The sequence below is a fragment of the Parambassis ranga genome, chromosome 21 (assembly GCF_900634625.1).
Source record: "Parambassis ranga chromosome 21, fParRan2.1, whole genome shotgun sequence".
Taxonomy (NCBI): Eukaryota; Metazoa; Chordata; class Actinopteri; family Ambassidae; genus Parambassis; species Parambassis ranga.
This window is the reverse complement of record NC_041041.1, coordinates 17,238,194-17,263,791: the sequence shown is the minus strand read 5'-3', so window position 1 is coordinate 17,263,791 and position 25,598 is coordinate 17,238,194. Positions and strand designations below refer to the sequence as shown.

The window sequence follows — 25,598 nt, the reverse complement described above, 5'->3', positions numbered from 1 at the left end:
ATAGCAACATTGTCTTCAGTGAAATAATAAAAAACGAGACACTGTACTGTACATATATATATATACATACATATATATATATGTATATGTATGTATGTTCTTCACATCCAGAGAATAAAATCAAACCATTTACATTCAAACAGCAGTGTGGAGTCAACATGTCAGGACTAGATACAGTACAGTATATAAACAAAAACTACAGACATTATCCTCAATGCTTTTTGTCATACTTAACAACAGTTTACCAAAGTGTCACTTGGGGACTTCACAAACCCTTTGGAGAGTCATATGGAAACATATCACACATAAATACACAACTTAGAATGATACACAAGATTTAACTACGTTTTGCCAAAAGCCTTTGGCTTCTGCACAGATGTGATGAAATAACTACAGCTTCATAAATCATTATGATGCATCACTACACAATAAATGACTTTATTTACTTCATAATTCTGTCAATGTACAATAATCACCCGCTGTAAAGCACATACTGTACTCTGACACAGCCATACATGCTGCTTGTATCTTTTTAAAATGGAGAAACTGCCCTGCAGGTCTGACATATGAGTGAATACTGTGAATATAAATGTGTATCATATTTTTATGATATTCTCAAAAAAATAAAAAAATAAAACTTCCATCCTTTCCTGTGTAGAATTGAGTGCATTAAGCTGTCACAGTGGCAATAAAGACTGATAATTCAAGAAGTGAGAACTTGCGGCTGACATTTGGTTGGAAAACGACAATGTGTATGAACATGATAGATTATTCTTGATTTCTCTTGTGCTCAATTTACCCCCAAAAAGCAGATAAAACATAAACAGATGAAAAAGTTGGTTTTCAATTCTTTGACGTTAAACATGCCCTTTGGAAGGTTGAATATTAGACTTACACAGAACAGAAAGATGACGTAAAGAATGATGACGAATAAGACATGATGAGAGTTCCCACCTAGTGACCCCCACCCCTCCTTTGTTTTAAACAAAGGTAGTGGTTTAATGATTATGAGTATCATAAATACTGTTTATATATCATGCCCACACACACTCACACTGCCTCTTCAGAAAAGTTAGATTTACAAAAAATATTTACATGTGATAGTTACTCCTGTTCCCAGCGTTAGGGAGGATGTGTTAAAATGCTATAAAATAACAAAATACTAAAAAAGTTCTGGGTTATGGACAGCTTAAAATAACTGTCAAAGTCAACACCCTGACTCTTTGAAATGCTTTTTTAAAGAACTAAAATATGATCATCTTAGGCCATGTACAGCCTGATAATTGCATTGTGCTAAAGCCCACATTTCTGAGGGGGGGAAATGAGTTTAAGAACCCTGCAGAGAAAAGAAAGGTGTGTTTTATCCAGTACTGTAATGCATGTGAAAGGATTTGGTTTATTGAGATAATGGTGGATGGTGGCTGCAATACTTGAAACCTCACAGAGCTGAACATGAAAACACAATGGAAGTATGGAACATTTGTATATATTAAAATAAAAGAAGATTATAATTTCTCTAGCACCACAAAGTTCGGATGCTAAAAAAATCTGATCACTGTAATCAATACTCCATACTGGCCTTAGATCATCCCTTTGACTATCCAGAAAAAAAAATAACCAAAAAAAAAACTGGGGATAAAGTGTACAATCTGCAATTTGCCCTTCCAAAAAATTGACGCATTTTTACTAATCTAACAAGCTAATCTAATCTAACAAACTAAGCTAAATGATTTGAGATGCAATAAAAGACTGTGGACTACATGAGTAATGTGTTAAAATACACTTAAAACAATCTGAATGGCAGAAACAGCAGTACCAACAGTGGACTTCCTGAACTGTCCTTCATTCTGTCACCAGTACCAGAAGCACAGAAGCACGCTGTGCTGTTCTCCATCTGAATGCTCAACAATGCTCATGTCTCAGTTACTTCTCAGTAATTAAAATGAAAAAAAAAAATTAAGGGTAAGGGAATGTGTTACATATATATATATATATGTTCACCGGAGCTAGGTCTTTAAACATAACTGTTACATTCAAGTGTAATGATAAGTGTGGTTTAAAGGACGCAATCATCAATAAGGATCACTTAAACATGAGCACACACCTGCACAAACTGGACATGAAATGCTTAGAAAAGTTCATGTGAAAAATTACCTAGCATAGCATGTAGCATGTTGACTCTAAATAAATACTGTATGGTACTGATTTATTTAATAACCAAGTATAAGTTGAGATAAATTATATAATTATTATATAATTGTAATTGCTTTTGATTATTATTAACCTGGCAGGATGTCTTGGTTTGGCACAAACCGTGTCAACAGCATTTACAGTGTAACCAAAGGCTTTTTGTGCATAACATGACCTCCACAGGCTAATCAAGCAGTCAATATTCATCCATTTAAAAATGATTTTCAGGCAGAAAGGTCACAACAATACTGTGAGTATCAGATTACATTTAAGTCCATGTAAAGCAGTTCGGATTGTAGACAAAACGCAGCGTAGAGATAGCTGTGTTACAGGAGCTACTGTTAAAGGGCCGAAAGGTGACCGATTCCTTCAAAGTGGTGAGTCCGGCTGTACGATCCTTTTCCTTTCTTTTGACACTGATTCTATAGGAAGAGGCCAGTTTTCTTGGAGCTCCAAACACACTGCAGGTTTTAGGTCGGGGTGTGTATGTGGGGTGTGTAAAGTTTGAAAGGAGTCTTGATGTCAGGCGAAGGGGCTGTCTGACTTAAAGATGGAGGCGTCTGCGTCGTGGCAGCCCTTGCCATTCATGTGTTCTGTGTGGCTGTCGATGCTGTAGCAGCCCTGTACCTCTGTGATGGAGGAAGCAGTGTAGGAGGCTGAGCGCAGGGCGTCCGAGTGGTTTCCTACGCTGCTGCCGAACTGGATGTGATACTGGTTCCAGTGTCTCCGTAGAACTGCTTGGACCTATTCAGAGGAGGAACATTTCACATGTTATTGCCTTCACATAGGGAATTATCAAGCATGCTAAAAGGCTGTTTAGCATTTCAACCTTAATGGCTATTTCTACAGCTTTTTACACATTTGATAACTGGCTGCTATAGCGACCACCGAGGGGGGGGGGTCACATTTTTACTTCTTATTATCATCTTTATTGAAAACAGTATGTTAAGAGTTTTGAACTGTGTGGTCTAATGGTGCTGTTAATGAATACAGACTGCTTCTTTGAGGATACACTGTAATGAGCTCAGGAACAGGATACACGTGTGAGATAGCAGCAAAGCTCCTCTATGTTCGCCCTCTCCTTTATCCCCTGATGAAACGGGAGACAATCGCTGGAGCTTGTACCCATTTACGCCCAGCAAAAACAAGCTGTTTTGAATGTGGATCAATCACCTGCATAATTGATAGCAGTTACAGTTAGTTACAGCCTCTGGGTGCTTGCCAACACTACAATCTTTTGCCCTGTAGGACTGTAGCACAGCACGTCTACATGAGGTCAGGGTACAAGATGTCATTAAGTTACCTCTGTATATAAAAGGGAAGTGTGGAAAAGTGTGTGTACATGTGCAATGCGGGTCTAAAAGTAAAAAGGCAATAACCCCATCTTACTTCTCCATTGAAAAAGCAGAAGATGGTGGCCACAAGCAGACCCTGAAAAAAGAGAGAGAGAGAAAAAAAGATGACACAGCTTAGCCATGGTTTATCAGCAAAGAACACTTAAGGGTCTAAAAAAAGTGCTTATGAAGCAGAGACTTCAGTCTTGTTGCTCAAGATATTTTCCCTGCACTGCCCATGCTGGGACAGTTCAGGATGATCAGATAACACCTCAACAACATCCAACCCCCTTTCAGCTCAGATAATTCATGTTTTCCTTCCTGCTGTTCTTGCCTGGGCTACAACATAAACAAAGTCTCATCAGAGGCTTCTGATAGGAATGTTTGGCTCTGACTTAGAAAAAATATGAGCTTTAAGTTCAAGCAAGAGTGAAACAAATGTCTATCATTAAAGGAAAGAGCTTCTGGCATGTAATCAAGTTTCCTAACAATTTATATATATATATGTCACAAGGACAAGAAGCAAGGGGAGACTGCAGAGCATGCAACAGGCACTGACCTCTGGATTCCATTCTATAAATACAACAGTGGACATGCGTTTCACAACATGCCAATGTACAGCTGTGTGTTTATTTAAAATGGAAACATTTGAAGAGGATGAACATCGTCTCACCTGGTAATGCATCAGTATGTGCATAATGTAGTCGTATATTTCAGAGGACGCCCGTCCCTCGGGCTTGTAGGGAAGCAGGACATACTGGATTCCCAGAAGAGGCACCAGGATTAGGGTGGCTCTCACTGCCTTCATATAGAGGCTGGACTCGGCTTGATGGGTCACCTTCAGTTTGGTGATGAGAACTCGCACAATGTTCAGGAGGAAGAACAAATTAACCTGATGGGAGAAGGCAAAAATAAATCAACATAGTATCCCTATGAGTCTTAAATGTATTCTCTTCTACTTTACAAATTAGGCCATGATCTTAGAGGTAAAAAAGAACACTTGGTCCAGCAGCCCTGGAGAATTCAGATCCTTCTTTGTAAAAGTCAGAATTTTGGAGCTCAAGAAAGTGATTCACAATAATGACATCATCATCACTGTTCAAATAGCAACCATCAAACTCCTTCTTTGTCCAGTCTAAGGATGCCAATTAGCTGAGTAAGCAAGTTCAAATCCACGTCACTAGTGGTGGAGTTTCTTGAATTTTCCTTCTCTCAGAGATCAAGCCCATGTAATAAGACCCCTTTCCAGGTAGTCCACCATCAGGACTCCCTTCACATGCCAGAAAACAATGATCATCATCTTGCCTATTGACTGGTTTGGCTTTCTTGGGACTCTTTCCAACATCAAGATCAGGTCATGGATCATCTCTATGGTCTCTATGGTAGTGATGGTGACCAGCCTTTAGGGATAGTGGTCATCTTTCAGGCTCTCTTTGCCATGTTACACTATGCTATAGATATAGATAAGAGCACACTGCCACCACGTCCTTGTATATAAGTCCTTCAGACTAAGGTAGAGGATGATGCTGATGTTTTCCATTTTCTGACACAATGCTCCGAAAACACAGAAAATAGTCCTAGCTTGGGCCAAAAGCTTATCACTGACTCATCCGAATACAGTGATGAAACAGGATAATAAGGTTTACGTAAAAAATACAATGTTGAGCAAAACAACAACATCAAATCATCGTCTTGGGTCTAAAACCTGAACATTACAAATGTTGTTTAAAGCACAGAGTGTCTTCAGGGACCAGTGATTCACTGAAGCAGGCCTCACTGTGCTGATTAGGTGAATTCCTAGAAAACAACACAGGCCTGGGGACCAGTGGGTGGATCCTCAGAGGGGCAGATGCATCGATTTCACAAGACAAACACAATTATGCATGCTACGACACTGTGTCCTCCTTACCCCCCCCCACCCCCCCAATGATCCCTGCAGTGTCCGCTCGCAAGAGGACAAAAGCAGCTTTTTGTGCTAATTGCGCAATAAAAATAACAATGTACCCAGCGAAATATGGAACCAATCAGTCGGTTTATTCTAGACATATTACTGTAATTGGGTTGTGTCAGGAAAAACAGTGACCCTGCTTACCAAAAGGGCAGCACAAATGGGACCATGGATGATGTAGAGTAGTGATGTTTTGGAGCTAATCCAACAGCTGAAGTGGAGGGGAGGACAAAGAAAAAGGTTACCTCAGCTGTATCAATGAAAATTTAGAAGAAGAATAATTCCAATTTTTCCATATATATATATATTTTGGTATTAATGTATTAGGTTTAAAGTTGGCGTACTTGTCGTTGTAGTAGTAACTCCGCGCAATGGCATGTATGGAGGCCGGTATGAGAGGAAAGCCTGTAAATTAACAATAAAAAAACAGCCAGTCAATCAAACAATATATATTGTATATTGATCATTTTATATATGTATATATATATATATATATATATATATATATATATACATATATAAAATAATTAACACCTAGAAATGACTTCAGAGGGTTAATAAATGTCTCCTACATACCCCAGCCGAGCAGATAGTACCACATCAGGTGCTGCTTCTCAGCGAACACGGCCACCACGATGAGAGTGTGCAGATATATTCCCTCACACAGCATCCAGAAGTAATTACAGCCAAACAGGTACAGATGAATGAACTGAGACACTTTACAGCTCGTCTGGGGAAGACATCGTGCACATAAAGAAACAAAAGATGTGAATGGTGGTTGTGTGAAGTATCATAGCGACTTGTGTTTATAAGGCAGATATAACTCACTGGATTCCTCTGCACCAGCTCCTGGTTGTTGGCCACTGCAGTCAGCAAAATGATGGTGATCACAGAGTTCAGAACGAAAGAAAAGAAGAGGTTTTTATGAAGGGTGATCCTCTGGCAACTCAAACTCCTGCAAGAAGAGAAAGCAACATTTCACCACGCTGCTTAGAAGCTACGCAAAGACTAAGCCTCCCACCTTAGGGTGAGGCATGCTGATGTGAGGGACGCTGACTCACTTGAAGTGGAAGAATATTCCCAGGGAGATGAGGAGGGAGGTCAGGGACAGTCCGTGTCCTATAAGGGCTAAGTACAAAAGATTCATCGCAGTCTGGAAGCACACACAGAGAGAGGGAGGGAAATTAGAGTACCGTGTTTTCCGGAGTATACGTCGCACAAGGCAAAAAATGCGTAATGAAGAAGAAAAAAACCATAGATAAGTCACACCGGACTATTAGTCGCACCAGCGGGCCAGCGTAAATCACTTTGTCTGTTAAATTCCTTTTAACTTAAGTGGTGCGGCTGCAGGGTATTGAGAGTGAGGCCTGTCGGCCTATCGGCTCAGCTGCAAGCACACGTTCCATGAATGTGTGCGCCACCTATGCTCGGAATGCAAAGTGTGGACAAGCTGGAGGTGGAAGAGAACCACCAGGAGAGAGACAGAACAGCTACCATTATATCTGTAATGGGACGTGAGGACACAAGGTTAACTAATTGTATATTTTTTCATATATAAGTCGCACCTGAGTATAAGTCGCATACCCAGCCAAAGGATGAAAAAAAGTGGGACTTATAGTCTGGAAGATACGGTACTTGTGATAACAGTGGTCATAAGTAATACTGAAATCTTCAAATTATTTTTTTAATCATTTTTGTGGGTAACAACACAAGCATGACATTTGTGTTCGAATACGCTGTTCATTTTCAAGTGCAACTGTCTACTTAACTAAAAACACACAATATACACGTTAGTGACCTTTGGCTGTCTTCTTGTCATTGTAAATACACAGTAAGCACCCAGACATTTATTCAAAAAGGTCAGTGTGAATCGTGATTGTGAAGTGACCTACCACTCTGCCTTCATTAGTGTGCTCATTACAGCGGGTGTAGTTGGTCCATGTTCGGTTGCTCTCAGGATGCAGGAACCAGTGACCGCTATCAGTGCAGATCTTAGTAACCATCTCTGAAGTAAAAAAAAAAAATGTTGAATGAAGAAGTCACAAAGGCATGTACACAAGCCAGATCCAGAATGCTACGCTCTTTTATCATTAATGAGTCACGGGGAGTACTACAACGCCGATGAGGTCATAGGGGTTATGTTGAGGTTTGCACAAGACCTCATGGGAAACTGTGTACAGCTTTTTATAGTGACTAAAAGACTGAATATATCTCCACTTCTGCTGCTTCTTTTTTTGTTGTTGTTGCTAGCAGGCTGAGCAGATCTCACCCGATGGATCAAAATCCTGGAAGTAGTCCGGGCAGTGCTGCTCGGATGTAATTCCCGCTTTGGTGTCATCCCAGCACAGCCAGCCATCCCAGGTACGATTACACATAGGTTCTAAAGAGAAGAGGGTTTAGAATATTTTATTTATGTAAAAATACATGGTGTAAAGGTTCTGTAAAACATCCTGTTGATCTTACTTATTACAATTGTCATGATATACATATAATAAACTATAAATATTAAACTCTTACACCCTGTCAGCAAAATTGGCATCCATTTTTGTAGATTGAATCTCAAATAAATAAATAAAAACAATCATTTTTTACAGTGTAGTTTCCTAAATAAGATCACAGCTACCTTGTTTGGTTTGGATCTCGTCCTTCATTATCTTTTGATAGCACTCAAACTGAGCTGTAACTATCTTGTTCCTGGTCAGTCCCATGTCGTGGTAGACGTTGGTTGGATGCTGCTGTTGGGTGTCATTCACCTCCATGCTAGCCTTTGCCAAAAACTGAAAGGAAGGGAGGAAAGAAAAGGACAGAAAAGTCATTTTTAAAAGTTGCGTTGTGAGGTCCTGGAAAAGCAGTGTGAAAGAAGACAACAAAGACACTAAAGCATAGTGAGTCATATACATGCACTTGTATTGCATGCAAGCTGGAGTCAGAGCCCTTTTATAGCTGTTTGAACTCACAGGGAATGTTTAAAAGTAAAGCCATCATTAAATCCTACCTAATGCTGGAAATGGGAGTCATACACAACATTCAAATAAATCCCTTTGTGCTACATGGAAAACATGACATCTATGCAGAAATACTGCCAACCAGATGTGTCCTGCAGCAGATATACCAACATAAAACTGACCCCCGAGTAAATAACACTGAGGTGGATTAGGTCTTAACAGAACAGTGAGTGCATTATTCTGTGAACTGTACTCATACACGAGCTCTCCTACCAGTGTTAGATGACACAGCAGCACGAGTGCCACCATCCACGTCAGTCCAAGGCTATCCAGCCTGCGTTCAGCCATGCCAGAGCTGGTTGATGATTTACCAGCTGCAGATCTGGAACGGAGAACGACAGATTAGACACAGCCACTGGAGTGAAAACAAAACCTCCCTGTAAACACAGCCACTGATGATGATATTAGTTATTAGTTATATGGTATTAGTTACATTTCACTCAGTCATTCGTTACATTTCTTGAAAGGGGGAACTCACATATAAGTCAGCTTGGTAATATATGTGCTTCTGTGCAGGTAAGTATGGAAACCTTTAGTGCTATTGTTTATGAGCTTCACACAGACCCACCCACTGAGGTCTGCCACCACATATAAACCATGTTTCCCCACCAACAGTTGGAACTGATGAAGCTGCTTGGATGAGCAGCGAAACGTCTTCAAGAAAACAAGTCCAGACGCCTTGCTTCAATCTTCTGTATGAATTATGACTGGGATGACTGAGAATCTTTATCAACATGAGTTTGAGTAAGGTTCTGGGCCCGATGTTGGACGTGAGTTTAATTGTAATATTAAGCATTACATACAGAAGAAAATACACACGTAAATTTCACTAGAATTTGCTGACCAGAAACTCCTCCATTGGACAGCATATATGTCATAATCTTACATTTTAATCCGACAAACATAGCTGAGATAACAATCAGCTGAATTCAGCCCAACAAAAGTCCATCAATCTGAAGACATTTCCTGACAGAACACAGTCAAGTATGCCTCAAACTTCAAAATCCTCATATTCTCCCTGCTGCAGTGTGCTTTGTGAGCCTCCTATCACAAATTCTGAAATACGACAGCAGTTGTAAATCTTGGTTGGTGGGTGTGTTATTCATTTCACTCGTAAAGGTCACGCTTGCGTCTCATCCATGCAGATTCCCCAGAAGATTGTTTTGGAGCGAAGCTTCAAGCCGGTGGGATTTTATGTTGAGGCTGCTGCTGCTGCATAGCACATGAGACAAAAATTCAAATGGAAACACATCCCTCAGGTTGTCCCCATTTGCCTTGCAAAACAGCCAGTTTACTAATGCCTGGGATTGTTAATGCAGCTAATGCTCAGCTATCAAAGAGTGAAGCTGTTCCAGCGGAGCCCATGTATTATAGGGATGTTAGTTATTTATTGTGTTTTTGTTGTTATTTTCACCATAATACTTTCATAGCATGAAAGGAATTCCATATTGGAAGCTGCTGTAACCGGAAACAGGTCGTCCGCATTATTAAAATACCTGATGGCACTTACTAACACCAGGCTCTTGTGACAGGAATGCTTTCAGTGCAGAAATATATAACAAGCTTTATATATATATATATATATTTCTGGCAGCTGAGGAACAGAAAGAAAAAAGGATGAGAGTCGGAACCCTGGATGAGGTGCATGTAGCTACAGTACAGGGGAAGGATTACATCTGAAATGTTATAAACCCTAGAGGAACGAGGTCCTCACTTTTTTTTATTTGCAACATCTGAAATCTAATTAAATAAAGTGGAATACAACCAACATTGCAACAGAGGAGTGTAAAAAATCAAATGAAGTGGTGTTATGTCATGCAAAGGGTAATAACAGAGCTATAACAATCTATTAAATAGTCTAAACTGGTCCTTTAAATTTGGAAAGCTGAGGCCTTTATAAAGAACAATAGAAAAACCTTCTTATGCCTTTTTATTGTTTTACATTGATGTGATGTAACCACCAGATTCTGGGCAAGTCTTTAAGGAAATTCCTGATATAGTACAGGTCAAACTTCCACCGTCCTATAAGTCACACAGCCATTTTTGGCAGATGAGCAGAGGACGGACGACATGTGGACAAATGTTCAAACACAATAGCTTTCACTTCCTTAGTTGCACACAAGAGGATTCTCTTGCTATGGATATCTGACCAGCTTCCATCCTTAAATTCCTGGTTACATCATGATGTGTCTCTATCCTGAAGCTGGAGACAATGGAATTCTATCTATCTATCTATCTATCTATCTATCTATCTATCTATCTATCTATCTATCTATCTATCTATCTATCTATCTATCTATCTATCTATCTATCTATCTATCTATCTATCTATAATCTGTCTGTCTGTCTAAATACACAACATACAATCTGGATTAGACCCCGGTCTCCATGCCGCTCAAAGAGGAAGACCTCCTCAGGTCTCCTCGGAGTTAAAACAGCCTGATTCTGAGGAAGAGGAGGGGCTTACTGAAAATGGGATTGTAAAACATTGTGGTGATGTGCAAATTAGAAACAGCCAGGAAAAGATCAGCTGCTCTGTCACACATGCACACACACAAAAATTCACATACACACACAAACACACACGTTGCTCCACTTTGCCAAGTTCCCCAGCTGTTTCTTGGCAAGGGTTGTTTTTCATACATTAGCAGTGATACAGAGGATGTATCTGGTCTGATGGCAACATGGGACAGACTGAAAAAATGCATTCCCATGTTTCATGAATGTAGGGCTAGTGTAGTTGTAGTTTGCCTTTCAAACTGGACAGTTCCATTAAACTGATCCTAAAGGTGGCAGTAAAGGAAAAAAGAAACTCTGACCCTTCCCATCTAAATGGAATCAATTTGTCACAGTGGAAAGTTCCAGTGTGACGTTTTGCTTAATTTCATCATGGATACCTCATTTATGATTGAAATGCACATGTTGTCTGTATTAAAGAATGTACAATGAAGTCCAGACAAACTGTTAGACTGCTAGGTAATGGATGCCATGGAAGGATGAAGACCGCCTGCTCTTAAATACCTTATGTCATTTTCAATTAACTCAGGGATCATGCTTCAAACAGCCAATTCTTACTCAAACCACATGACTCAGAATAAAGCTTTTATTTTGTGTGTCCCTAAACAGCCCCTTTATTTAAAGTGCAACACATTTATAACAGCATTGCTGGTTGCATGCAATGCAGAAAGTGGAGCATAATTCACAGGCAGCATACATTGCTATGCTGATTGATCTGTTAGTTAGCTCATGTTACGCAGTGATTGACAGATGGCTCATCCAATCACCTGCCAGGTTTCTTTTCTTGTAAAGCACCTCTCCTTTCTCAAAACTGTTTCCCAGAGTCTAATTGTTTATAGGTCTAATTTCTAAGCAGCTTATAGCTGCTTAGAAATATTCATCGTTGTCTGTTTCCACCAGAAAGTTAACAGAATTCCATGACTAGTTCATATCCTTACTTTGTGCGTCATGAAATAAATCAGTTGTGTACTTTTCCCTATTGCAAAACCTGGGATTTATGAGCATGTTCAAAATGCTGAAGAGGAAAAGATGAGACTGCTGCTAAGAAAAACAGCTCCATCCTATATTTCACCACTGTCTTGTACAGCTTCCAAAAATAAAGTCGAACTTAATTTCTTGGAAAAGTAGGGAAATTAAAAAAGTAGCTCTACTTGCCATCACTCTTTTAGACATACAGATGTAACTGTACTGTTATCTTAAACATATACTTAAACATGTTTTGCTCACAGCTAAGAGAACGAATCCACAGAGGCACTACACTCAATTATCGATCTGTTAGGGTCAAGTCAATCCAACCTGCGACCAGTGCAAACTGTGGGTGGTCCTCTATTAACTGTAATACCTCAGAGTGTTTCACTCAAGTGATTAGTCATATACACTATGCACAAGAGATGACATCACCCCTTACGTCTGTCAGGCATGCTGAAAAGTTACCCGGGGAAAACAGCCTATGCATAACATCTGCTGTCTCCTCACCCGGTGCCAGAGCCAAGCCCGTACTTATCAACTCCCACCGTCCCTGCAGAGATGTGCTGTGCTGTAAACATCCTTTTGCACTCACAGGATGTTTGGCGCCCCATACACCAAGTTCCACCAAGTTCCGCTCAGTGGCATTCGGATGTCCATTAGGCTGGTGAGGGGCCCTCTAACTGCATTATAGACTCATTCTATAGCAGGATGTGGGCTTTAACCAATGAGGGGGGCAGCCATTAGAACAGTTGAAGTCTCTGTTTACAGAAACAATCAATATATGAAATGTTGTTTTTGCATTGTGGTTCCTGCAAATAGAATAATCTCCAACCACATTTGCAACAAACATGGACTGTGATCCAATTAAAGCAAACATGGCAATTAAGGACATTTTAAAACTATAGTTTTTGCTGAAAGACTAATGGAAGTGTGCCGTCTGGTGAGAAGGGAAAAGCAAACACTGTTTGCTGCCACTTGATAATGTTTACTGGACTCCCGTTTTAAACATTGTGCTTCTTCTGGATCTGATTTCAAATGACCTGTGCTCTTTATCATCTTTCATCATTTCGATAAACAGTGGGAGTTCATGGAACATTTGGGGCAGGCACATGTTCCGAGCACAGATTTCTATAAACACGCAAATGAAGCATATAGCATTTATCATGCCATAACTATTCATAGTTTGATTCCTTCATTAAGGCTTTAATGTTTGACGGAGAATCATGTTTAATTTAATTACAAACAATAGGCTAAATTGCTAAGTTGCTAAAATTAAGAGGATTTTATGAACATAGCATGCTGGTTTTTTCCGCATTTAGCATTAGCAATCCTAACTTACTGAATGAGGCCAATAATGTGTAAGTGAAAAAAAACACTGTTTTCTCCACTAAATAAAAAGAGAATACCTCTGAAGATTTGCAGCCCTTTATGACATCATGAGGGGATATTTATTTAAAGCTATAGTCACAGGGCTGAAACTGGTCAGAAGTACAATGCAGTGACTTGTTACAAAAGGAGATTTTAAATAATATAATACAGCATATGCAGTCCTTTGTGAAGTGCTTTAACATTATTTTAAAAAGAATCTGGTTCAAAAATAGTGCAAGTCCTACATTGTTATGCACCTAGGAAACTAATACCCAGGATCCACATCTGGTTAATGGATGGACATGTTCTTTGAAGAAGAGTTTAAGCATGAGATGATACAAAAGTCACTTCACCCTAAGACATTTTAAGCATGACCACAATTCAGCATGTTTAACAAATGAAGCTTTAAATGGCATTTCCTCATACGTATACATAGAACTGTCTTCAAAGTGGGTCAATTCTCATGTTAAAAATATCTGCAGCTTGGTACATGGGTAAAATTGCTTAAAATAACTTGTATGTTTAATTGGCTTAAAATTGTAGGTAATTAGAGGCATGATTGCTTTAAAGATAAATTTAAATGGTTGCCATCACTGTCTGAATCTTTGTTATCGGTGTAAACACAACAAAATCTTAACCATGCAAACAATGTACTTCATGACATATTTATGCCGACACGCAGCACGTGCAACACGTGTCCCAGGTCGGTGCCTGTATCAGCTGCCGCTCACCTTAACCTCAAACATGTGAAAACACCATGAGCAGTGCAGGTGTTAGTGGAGTGTACCACCCTGAGCAAATGACCCGCACATCAGTGCGTACATATGTTTGCTTTTCCAAATCACACAATCTGTGCAGAGACTTGAAATGTATTTATAACCTCTCAGCTGCTCTAACAACTTTAAAGTGCTTTGTGATGTGTGTGTTTTTTTTAATTGTATTATGTGTCATCTCTTTTTTTAAAAGAAATGTGCCCTGACAAGAAAGTTGTGGCAGAGGAGAAGGGTTGACACAGTAAAATGAGAACTGATGATAGAACAGAGAGGGGTCAGCAGAAGAGAAAAGATGGTGGGCATATGAGAAACAGGAGGAGAAGCTCTCAAGAATGATGTGAACATACAGGTCCTCAGAGAGACCCCCCCCCCCCCTTCCTCTTCATCAACAGGGCCAAATATAGCCAGCAGACATTTCCCATGGGATCAGCTGTACATTCATATCTTTCCCATGTTACTGGGAAAAAAATGTTCGAAAAGGAATGTAACATTAAAGCTGCTGATGTTAGCAAGCCCAGGACATGAGAGCAGACCCTTCAAGTTGCCAAGGGCATCAGCAGATGTCAGGAAAAAGAAAAGCGATCCCACACAGATGTGAAGGAGGAGTCATCGTTGTTGCATGGAAAAGAGAGTCTCAGTCCACCCGCCCTGCACTGATGCACGCTGTATTCTTTGCATTAACAGGGCATAAGGGATGTTGTGTTCCTGCGGTTTTCATGCAGACAACATCTCAGATACCAAAGTATTCATGTCATTGCATCCACACCCTCGCCAGCATGCCAGCATCCTGAGGGCACACACATGGATCTGTTTACAACTCCAGTGCTGAAATGAGGAAAAGATGGCACAGCTCATGGGAAAAAAAAGGAAAGAAGAGGCTCCTACTGGTGCTAAATGTGTTTAGACATCTGATATAATAGCCTGTTTCTGTGGTCCTTCAAGCCTGCAAAGTGATGCGGTTAAATGATTAGCCAAGTATCCCAAGGAATTATGAATATTGAAAGATTGTGTCGCACACAATCTTCATCCAATGCTAATGCTGAGTGCCTGAGCGGAACATGGTGTCCCCTTTTTATAGTGAACCGCTGACTGAAAGATGAGTAGGATGGACATACAGCGCATATCTAATCTCACTCTAATATATGTCGTCTGGTAAAATCCAATGACAAAAACTACACTAACAGAAAACATAAAAAGATGCTAAGGGAAATTTAAATAGGTGTTACACCAGCATGTCTTAAAGCTAAGTTTAACTTAGCTTCAAGTAATACATTGTTATAAATTAGTACAATGACAGTTGTTTCCTTCTCATGTGTTCTAATCTTAATAAGGTCTATTCCCTGCCAATTATGATGGTACAGGTTTTTCGTATTACATGTTTTTATTTAGCTTATATATCAGTCTCAGTCCAAACGTCAGTGAGACTCTTATTTTCCAAAGAAATTTGTGTTAAAATGTCCAATTTTACTGCAGAAATAGACAAACGTTCAAATAATTTTGGTCTCTGAAAATTTAGCTCATTTGTGGCCAGTGTGCAAAATGAATATTTCTATAACTCAAGTGAATCAATGCCAAGTAGTCCATGTGTTGGCTTTAAAGATGTCTACCAGCATTGCGCCAGTTTACAGAACATCATTAAGTGTGTCTTAATAACTCTATGTACTCAGTTCTGAACTCTACAGAAGGTACAACACAACAACACCACGATGTTTCAAGTGAAACACAACAGCATTAGCAACCACCAGACACCAGTTTACAGATAAAAAAATGTTTTTGTTTTGTTAGCTTAGCATCACAAAACTGTCCTCATGTCCCGGTGAGATATTCTGTGAGAAAGTCCTCATATTTGACAGATGTTAGTTTGAAATCACTGTGATCCAAACAGTAAGATAACACAGCTGCTGAGGTGTTGCAACAGCAGATGATGGCTGATGTAGGGTGGGTGATGAGTGTATGAGCTTCTATTTTGCTGAGGTCCAGACATCTGAATCAGGCCATCCTCGCAGTGTTGACTGACTCTGACACTGTGACATGAAACAGCCTCCTCTCAGCTGAAAAAAAACAATTGGTCCAATGAGTGCAAATAATTAGTGGGCGGGACGAGCACTGTTGTGGAGCGAAAAATCAATCCCCTCCCCCCACGGGATCAGCTAGAGTGTAGGGGATGTCAGACTGCAGAAAGAAACGAGGTTGACGAGATGGAAGCTGACAATGTCTGATATCAGGCAAAGCTTTTACAGCCTGGAAGGCTCAGGTGGACTGCATCATCTGTGTGCTGAGGTTGCAGCCTCCATGACAGGGACGTATGTGATATTTGTGAAACAGATTTATTATTATTGTGTTATACAGATTAAGAGAAGATGAAGACATGTAAAATGAGTGAGCTGACTCTGGCCATGGGGCTGAAGAACAGGATATAAAGGGGGTGGGACCAATTTTGTTTTGCATCTCACTGTAGTGATATTTGGGCACCCCCCCTTATAAAGGGGCTTTTTTTGCACCCAAAAATAAAAGCCATATAACACTGTAGTAACCATGTAAAAAAATAATCATATTGCATATCAAATCAAACAGGAGAAACTCTACTAAAGCACATATAGGCCATATTTACACACATACTAACTTCAACACCATGCAAATCAATTATCAATCAAAATAAAATTCTCATGTCAAAGTCGACCCACTTGCCACATGGTTATTGCTAGCTCTGTGATATTTTAAGTCACACAAACAAACAAGGTGTCATATAAAAACTGAGACTTTACCAATTGGCACTGTTACAGTTGTTTTGCTACATTAAAAATATTTGGCAAATTAGAATATAAAGAATATAAAACGCGAGTAACAACTTTCTTCTGTAAATTTGCAATAATCAGTCATATTTGAAGGCAATAAATGCTTGGTTCAGATAGACCAACGTGTCTGTGTTTCTTCAAGACTAAAAATATTAGGATTAGACATTTATTATGTTTGTGGAGGACTTTTTTGGGGGGAGACTGTGGCAACAGTCGTTTAGCATATAATGCATTTCCTTCCATGTGGCTGGTCATTGGTGAGTCTAGCACTAATATTACTATTACCTGTCAAATCTATTGGTTCTGACCTTTTGATAGAGGTGTCAATCACCCTAATCAACCCGTCTATTGCGAAGTTATGAGCCTGCCTATTTGTCGAGGTATTAGCTTAGCAATAAGTAGGCATGGCCTATCTGCTTTATACATCTGTTATAACCTATAGATGTGTAATAATGTATGTATACTTGTAAAACGTTTTTTTAAAAGAAATTGATGTCGAAAATTTGCAATTTTACAATGAATCTCTTCTTGAAATGATGCAGATGAAGCACCCAATATACATCAAGCTGTAGCTAAACTTGTGGACATTATCTCTGCCGAGTTTCATTTCATTCTAATTAAGGGTTAATCCAATTATTGACTCACCTATGGAGCAAGCCTCAAGTGGCCACTTTTGGAACTGCTTTCACATTGTTAAAACACAACCTTTCACAACATTCAACACACATTATGAGGCAAACATCTTCCATCAGCAACCATTTTAAACCATATTGACTACCACAGTTACAAGTCCTGCCTCCAATAAACATTTACACAAACACATGAGGGTGTAAAATATGTAAATTCTGTTTGTGTCATTTTTTTTTAAACTGCCTCCTGCTGTTGTTTCTCTGGTGAGAACAGGCTGCTTGAGTCCTACTGCTACACCAAATCTCTTCAACCAATTAAATACGTGGTACCAACCATCCCGTCCATCTCACACAATGAAAGTGAATTCACCCCATCTTACAAACACAACATGGATGATTTTGCAGAGTGATAAATAAGCCTGCATTGAACAGATCATCATCCTTCAAACTTGACAACGAAACATAACAAACACCGTCTTTAATTACGTTTAAAGGAGGCTTACCATAGGAAAGGATCCGATTCCAGAGGCCTCTGGTCTACGCAAAGGAAAAAATAGCACAAATACCTAGACGAAAATACACTGGTTAAAAATAAACTAGGCTCCATCGTGCACTGCACCTGCACAGCTGCTAGTGATTCTCTTCTGTGTTAACGTAAATGTTTTGATGTAACCATAGGTCTACCAGGCATGGTTGTTTAAAATACACTAACCAGCTGAGCATGTGCTTAACCTGGGGGCACAGGGTACCGTCTGGTTGGAATGTGAGGCTAATTCCACCGATTCTTTCCGCTGCATAGAAGGCACACTTTCACAGGTCACTACACTTCCTTCATCAAGTGCTTTAAGTGTACAGACAGACTGACAGCTTTAGCCAATAAACTTAAGCTTCCTTAGCAGGATTGTGTTTCCTTTTAGTGAGATTCACTGAATTTACAATGTGTTTGCTGCAGTGAATAGTAGTCATTAAAGTGGCATACAGCCAGAGGGGAGGATGTTCCAAGCCAAAAACCTATTTTTTTATGTGGATTTTTCATGCTCAGTTCTGTTATGATCTGAGATGGCCTTCGGGATCCCTTTGCAAGCTAGTCAAGCACCATTCACTAAATCCTCTCTGTGTCATTCTATCCATCCAAACATCTCCACAGCTCCATATCACACACTCACATGCTGTGTTAGTAAAAAGGGATTCTCCCAATTCCCAAGGTAAGATATGACATACTTTGCTGCAGACACTGCACAGTGAGCATAGAGGAGCAGGTAGTTAGACACCAACTAAAAAGATGTCACCGATGCATTATTTACCTTTTTTCCGTAGCATGGAATGCGACAAACATTAGAGGGTCACCAGGGATCGGTGTGAGTGATTCCCTAGGGGAAATGCCACGCCGTAAATAACACTGGAGCCCTGTCAAATTCAACAGCCCCAAGGAAGCCAAGGAATATCCTCCATCTGGCTGCCGTTGGCCCTGGACTTGACCTCCAAGAGTGTTATTCACGTCATTACTAACAGGTTCAGGTTGCTCTCTGAGCCACGGGTTTGTGTAACAAAAACATTTAATGACTTACATGGGTGAGCTAAAGTTTAACATCACCCATCAACCACTAAATGATTCATTTTCATCACTTTCCAACTGGCTTGTTTTGAATAATTACCATGTAAAAAAGATTATTATTTATTAAAGCAAAACTCAGTTGCTGATTTTGTGTAATCATTTATTTACACATGCCACCACTTAAAGCTGCAACATAGTCAATTAAAACTGTATTTTACTGGAAAAACAGTGCTAATGACTAGGATTAAAGGAGGTGGAATAATTACCAAAGCAGCCAGTAAACTAATATTAACACACCGTTTTTGAGTGGTTCCACAATCTAAGGTGCAGAAAAATACATAAATAAGCCTGTGTTGGGCAGGAATGTGGCATTAGCAGAACAGCTAAAGTATTATGGGCAGATTACAGTCTTTGGTACGGCAGGCTTCTATCTGGCTGGCTGGCTGACACAGAGCAGCAGCGCCATGGATGAAGATACCAATCCTCCTAGTGGTCACACGCGGCATTGCGCACAAAACAAAACAAAAACAAACAAACAATTAAACAAAGGTTTTGTAGAACTTTCGTGCACCAGGAAAAACATCAGTAGTGGGCTCAGTGGGGAAACTTCTTAGAGGACGTTTGAACTCTTTTGGCTCAGGCTATGGGAACTCGTTAGAGGCTCCCCCTCATATGAACCATTGTGGAGCCACCCTTGCAAACAATCAACATCAATCAATTTCTGACACATAAAATCCTCCATACATAATACATCTGTCTTTCTTATATGCTTACCAACATGATAAAACTTTAACACTAATATCTGCTATTGCCAATATCTTGTGGCTCTGTCATACATAGTGATGCAGCAAAACATGTCTTCACCTTTGGTGCTGCTTCTAGCAGTTGGTAGTTTACTGGTATAGAATATTTTTCCACATATACACACAAATAAAAATCTTTCTAGCAAGACTATAAGGACTATATATGTTAAGTCCAACCTAAACTACATAACCTACAATAACTTGGGTGTATTCACTACCTAATGAATAATCCTCGTCAGAGATGTATGTTAACCCTGCAGCTAATCAGAACTGAGTATTCATCCAGGTCACGCTATGTGTTAGACAATAATACAGTGTTTTTTTTCAAGAGGGAATTGGAGACTTTTATTAACCTTGGAATCCAATTAACTGCAATAATCCGGAGAGGATTTTGGCACAGCTTACGGCAGTGAGAGCTTGACAATAATAACAGTCATATTTTCACAGTAGAGTAAGTTAGCTAATTGGAGATCCAAGAGAACTGTCTGCTGCAGAGATTTGCTCACAGCAGCAGAAAATGTTTGATGGAAGAGGAAGATCCAGAGCAGTGGAAAGTGTTTGGAAAGAAAGAAGCCTTTAGAAAGCCCAAATCTCTGCACTTTATGTAACAAATTATTAATTAATGGACTTCTCTGTGGAACCTGTAATAGAATAAAAAGCCTTAAACTGGAACTCTCACTTGTATAGACTACCCAGCAGTGCATGTTCACCTTGTGGCAGACACACACACAGCTTCTGAGGGGTCATTTCCTCTATTCTGTGTACCAGAAGCCCCCCTCCCACACAGCAAATCAGGAAGCTTGTGCCACTGATTGTTTAGCTCACACAAGCATTTAAAATCCTCGGAAAACACACAGACTCTTTCCACTATCCTTCACCTTAAAGATGCTTCTCCTGAAGACATCAGTCTGCTGATATAACACCGGAGAGGATAAGGGAGGGGGGGAGGGAAAAAAATGAACCTTCATAATGTATGAGCGGAAAAAAATCACCTCAAAAGGTTTCACATCCCCGAAACTGAATCCAAAACCTGAGGGGAGCGCTGTATATGTGCATCATTGTGCTTTTGTGTAATACGATAACTTGAGCCTGGGGTAAGCAGACAGGAAATAACATATAACTGTGTACAGGGAGTTGATGATTTAATCTGAGCTGAAACACAATAAGGGTTAGGTTTAAATCTGAAGGACAGTAAAAGATGCTGTAAGAATTAAGAATGAATAAATAAGGGGGAGCTCTGCCCACAAGGAACACAAGAGTGGGGATCAATAAGGAGAAGGCTGCAGGAGCCCGATGTGCCTGTGATGATTTATGAGGGGGTTACGTTTTATGAGAATCTTCATTACTCTTATGAGTGTGAATCAGGTGGCCTCTGCACCCATCAGAGCAGGCCAGTGTTAATAGGACGGATCCCACACAAAGGAATAGCTCCAAAAACTGTGTGAGTCTCCTCAAAGAAAGGCAGAAGAAAACACCCCTTTGCTGCTCGACTAATAGAAAAATGACCCCGTAGTCGGCCTGTGTACACCACAGAGCTACTGTGGACAGTGTGAATGAGATTCCACTGGCACAGCATTCTAAATGCCACTGCGTTGGGAAAAGATCCACCATGGAGATGGCAAGGCTTTTGGGAACTATGCCGCCAAGACCTTTGTCTCACCCACATTTAATAACGCTTTTCTGGACTCGGGCAATAAACACACAGCATGATAGTTCAAGGGCTGGGTGTGAGGGGTTTTGTATGACATTCTTGCAGCACAATCAGCTCATGCGTTTAGTGTAGATCTTCCGCTTGCTGGAAGATGTCAGAGCAAAAAAAAAAAAAAAAAAAAGGCCTCAAAGATTCATCTGGCAGCTCTGCCAACTGGCAGCATAGACACATTTGCTGTCCAAAGTGTCCTGAGAGCCGACATGTTTGGACAGTGGCGTAAAAAAAACACTGTTTCAGCAGGCTTAGTTCTTGGTATTTCTCAACATCTGTGCCCTTTAATAACCTCACTTCTGTAACAATGTTAGAAAGCAACTCATCTAAAAATACCAATTTGTACCTTTTTTGTACCACAATTTTGCTTTGTGTGCAACATTTTCTGAAGGATTGTTGTAGAGCTGAAGCTGTGTGGGTGTAACAGGTGATCGCCATGGGAACAAACTGATTTTAAAGGGACAATCAACCCCAAAATTAGATATCCTAATTATTCTGTGGGCATTTATCATCAAGTGTGTTTGTGCCAACTAGTCTGGAAACTAAAGAGCTAGAAAGTTCATTGACTAAATTATTGACATAACATGACGTCAATAATTTAGTCCTTGAAAATGGAATATATGTGTATATTTTTCCACTTGCATTGATGTCGCAGTTACAGCAACAGCACATAACAGGAGTTGTGTTACTAACCATAACCACTTGTTTTTTTATGCCAAATCAAGCCATGAATAAAAACAATGACGGGTAAAAACAAAACAGCTTGTGGTGTTTGGGGGACTTGAACCTCTGACTCCTGAGTGAAAGTCCACCCGAACCTACCTCCTTACTCACACCTTTGCGACCATAGCCTTGCAATACAATCATAATCTGTATATATGTATATGTAAGATTATGTCTTATGTCAGACAATATGACCATAATATAAATGAATAATATTGGTCTAAACAAATCAGTTCTTTACTGCTGCCTTTGGCTTTGTACAGAGTCACTGTATTTTCTTATGCCAATATCAGTTTGCTGACATCACCAGCCCACATTAGCCTATCATGGAATGTTGATATTGGTGTATATCTGCTGATACTATTTACTAAACATAATTTTAGATGTGTGCCATCTCAGGTTGAGCTGCCTTTAACTGCTTTGTTTATAATAATGTAGCACATGTAGCAGGAGGCCAGTGATGTCTTGATGGTTACCTTCTTGTTATGGATAAAGTCCACAACCCTGTTGCCGATGACTACCTGGCCAACTAAACTCTGCTATATTGCATATAATAATAATATCAGGAGAAATATTTGCATGTATTTCTATGTAAATATCAACATTACACCCAACATTCTAGTAAGGCTCATGTTTTTACTATTTTCTCAACATTAGATGAAGGCTATGTGAAAACCCTCCACCTCATCACTGCAAACACTGGAGAGAGTTGACTCACGTCCAGAAACTCTGCTGTGAATAACCAAACAGCTCTACACAGGCAGTTACCTCTGCTCTGTCACCTCCCTGATAATGACTCCAGCACATCTTTCCAGTCTGTGGAGACCATCGTCATCACATCCTCCTACTACATACATCATCACCATCATTCACCATCACCATCACCATCCTTTTCCCCTTTTCACTGTACAGCCCACAAACTTCCAACATGTCCAAATCTGCTGCCTCTTATGTAACCATGCAGATGATTTAGCAACCAGTGGCCGCCGCTTGCATCAAAAGCTCATCTGCTCAATGGAGCTAAATCATTTTGCTTTCCAGTTCAATCAATCTGACAAAGCCTTGCTGCCTTTTACCACTTCATATACATATTATTATTCAATCTGTGGAATGGATGGGAGCTGACCCAGCCATGCACACATGTTCAAATGAATCAAATTCACTCTGAGCCTTACAGGTGCTTTTACATATTTCCATATAGCAGGCACACACTGTAAACACTCAATGCCACCTTAAACAGGATGATTGTGAGTCTAAGTAACGACCAGTTGTGATATAATAGATCGTGCGCGGCGCGCTTGGGTGGCCCGATGGTGTCCAAACCACACAAAGACCCCGCCGCTTCATTATTTCTCTATCACGTCCATATTTTCACACGCAGCGCTGTCAGCGCAGATTAACAGCCACTGATGCTGCCTTCAGAACGGATTGAGGACACAAAACAACACGCTCTGTTAATGCATATTCCTCCGCTGTGTGTAATCCATGCGGGTGAAATGACCCTGATGAAAAAACACAAGACACAGTGAACAAAATGCTCTGTCAACTCTGCGTTAATCGCGCACGATCTGTACTGCGGCTCAAGTTGCTCAGAAAACATGGAAGTATAACACAGCGGCACAATTCTCACTCCCATTTCAGCGCGTCCTACCAGAGCGTTAAAATCCAACAGCAGCGGCAAGAGCGCAGAGAAGGGGGTTTCGGACCGGGGATGAACTCTCAAAGCTGTCCCCGAAGTAAGTGTCTCCTCGTCTTTGGCTTCGGCGTAAAGAGGGGGAACCGAGCAGAGCGGATCTCCGGCGCTCAATGAGCGCAGCTGAAACGGCTGTCAGGTTGACGTTGGAAGGCAACCCACTACTTCCTGTTACATCACGCTGTACAGCTGAGGACCTGGAATCTGCGGCGAGCTTCACATAGGGGCAGGATGGGTTGACACTCAACTCCCACACTCCAGCGCCAGCTTGGAAACACAATTTGTATTTTTGACAGTGCTCCTTAGCGCTGACTGCAGAGGCTTCAGACTGAAGCATGGCTGCTGCATGTCTTGCTGATCATGTAGGAGAATGTTAAATATAGACTACATTAATAAGCTTTATACCCCCCCCCCCCCTCGTTTTGTAGGGTTTATTGGACATTAGATAGGAAACACTATTGTTATAGTGGCAACTTGTTATTGTGTGCAATCAGTAATTAATAATTAATAGTTTACTAACAACTGAGCAGTAAATATATTTGTGTGAGTATCTGTTCATTTGAGGACAGACCCTTTCATCAATCAGTGGTTGCCATCAACCATTTTTATTTTGACTGCAGCAGCTTGGGAGAGATTGAACCAACAAGTCACAAAGGTCTGATCTGTGGTGGGACATGGGGGATGTTGGAGAACGAGCTCTAACAGCACTGGGCAGCTCCTTCAGTGACAGGCAGCATCACTTTGTGGTGAACCGCTAGTCCCTCATTCCTGCTGTTTAAACTGCTCCCAGTAGGACGCACACACACACACACACACTAGGAAATCATTCATGTACAGTATTAGGCATTGACTAATGTTTCACTATGCAGTGTCTTCCTCACTGAAATCCATAGTCCAATCCATTACTGCAGATCAGAGCTTACATTCATGACACAACACTGCCCCCTTCTGTTGATATCACAGGACAGATGAGGTGATTTATGAAACTATAATATTGATTACACAGTCTGACGATAATAAAACAATCATTAGCCTCTCTGCATTGATTTGTTGCTGTGATTTAAGGTTCTGTCTGTTTACTGAGACTGGAAGCACTTTAATCCTCACTGCTGCTGGTCACATTGATTAACAATAGTGGGATAAGTAGAAATGCAGCTCTGTAAACCTGAATCGGCCCATGCATATCTTCATAATCTGCATGGGCCGATTCAAACCATTCAAACATCAAAAGATTCAGCTCATTCAGGACAACACACAACGAAGAGTTACTGAAGGGTTTTTCATTTTTTGAGAACGTCAACACAAGAGTTTCGCAAGGTCTCCGCTTTCAACAAGAGGTTGAGGAACTCAGCAAAAAGGTCCAAAACCTGAGGTCTTCTGGTCCAAAGTGTGACGCCATCAAAGAGTTGGTTGAGGTCCTTAGGTGTGGAAACAGTCTTGTGAAGCAACAACTGCAAGGCTGTAGGGACGGTTTGTAGACTGAGGGCATGCACTTTGATCTTCAAGACGTACAAGCTGAAAGTGAAGCTGTGAATAAAGGGAATGAGGAGTTGTCGATGTCACACGCAGCTCTGCAGCAGGAGATTCAGCAGGA

At 40.4% G+C, this 25,598-nt stretch overlaps 1 protein-coding gene across 1 annotated transcript; it reads right to left on the bottom strand.

The window, feature by feature from the left end:
- On the bottom strand, positions 1-24,172 carry calcrla (calcitonin receptor-like a). The gene is made up of 13 exons (XM_028393040.1): positions 23,963-24,172; positions 8,691-8,799; positions 8,096-8,249; positions 7,742-7,852; positions 7,365-7,477; positions 6,534-6,625; positions 6,301-6,427; positions 6,049-6,202; positions 5,817-5,877; positions 5,617-5,683; positions 4,198-4,416; positions 3,580-3,621; positions 1-2,934 (listed from the first exon to the last, which is right to left on the bottom strand). The coding sequence occupies exons 2-13, from the start codon at positions 8,763-8,765 to the stop codon at positions 2,713-2,715; spliced, it is 1,437 nt and encodes a 478-aa protein (XP_028248841.1). The 5' UTR covers positions 8,766-8,799; positions 23,963-24,172; the 3' UTR covers positions 1-2,712.
- Between the last annotated feature and the right edge of the window lie 1,426 nt (positions 24,173-25,598).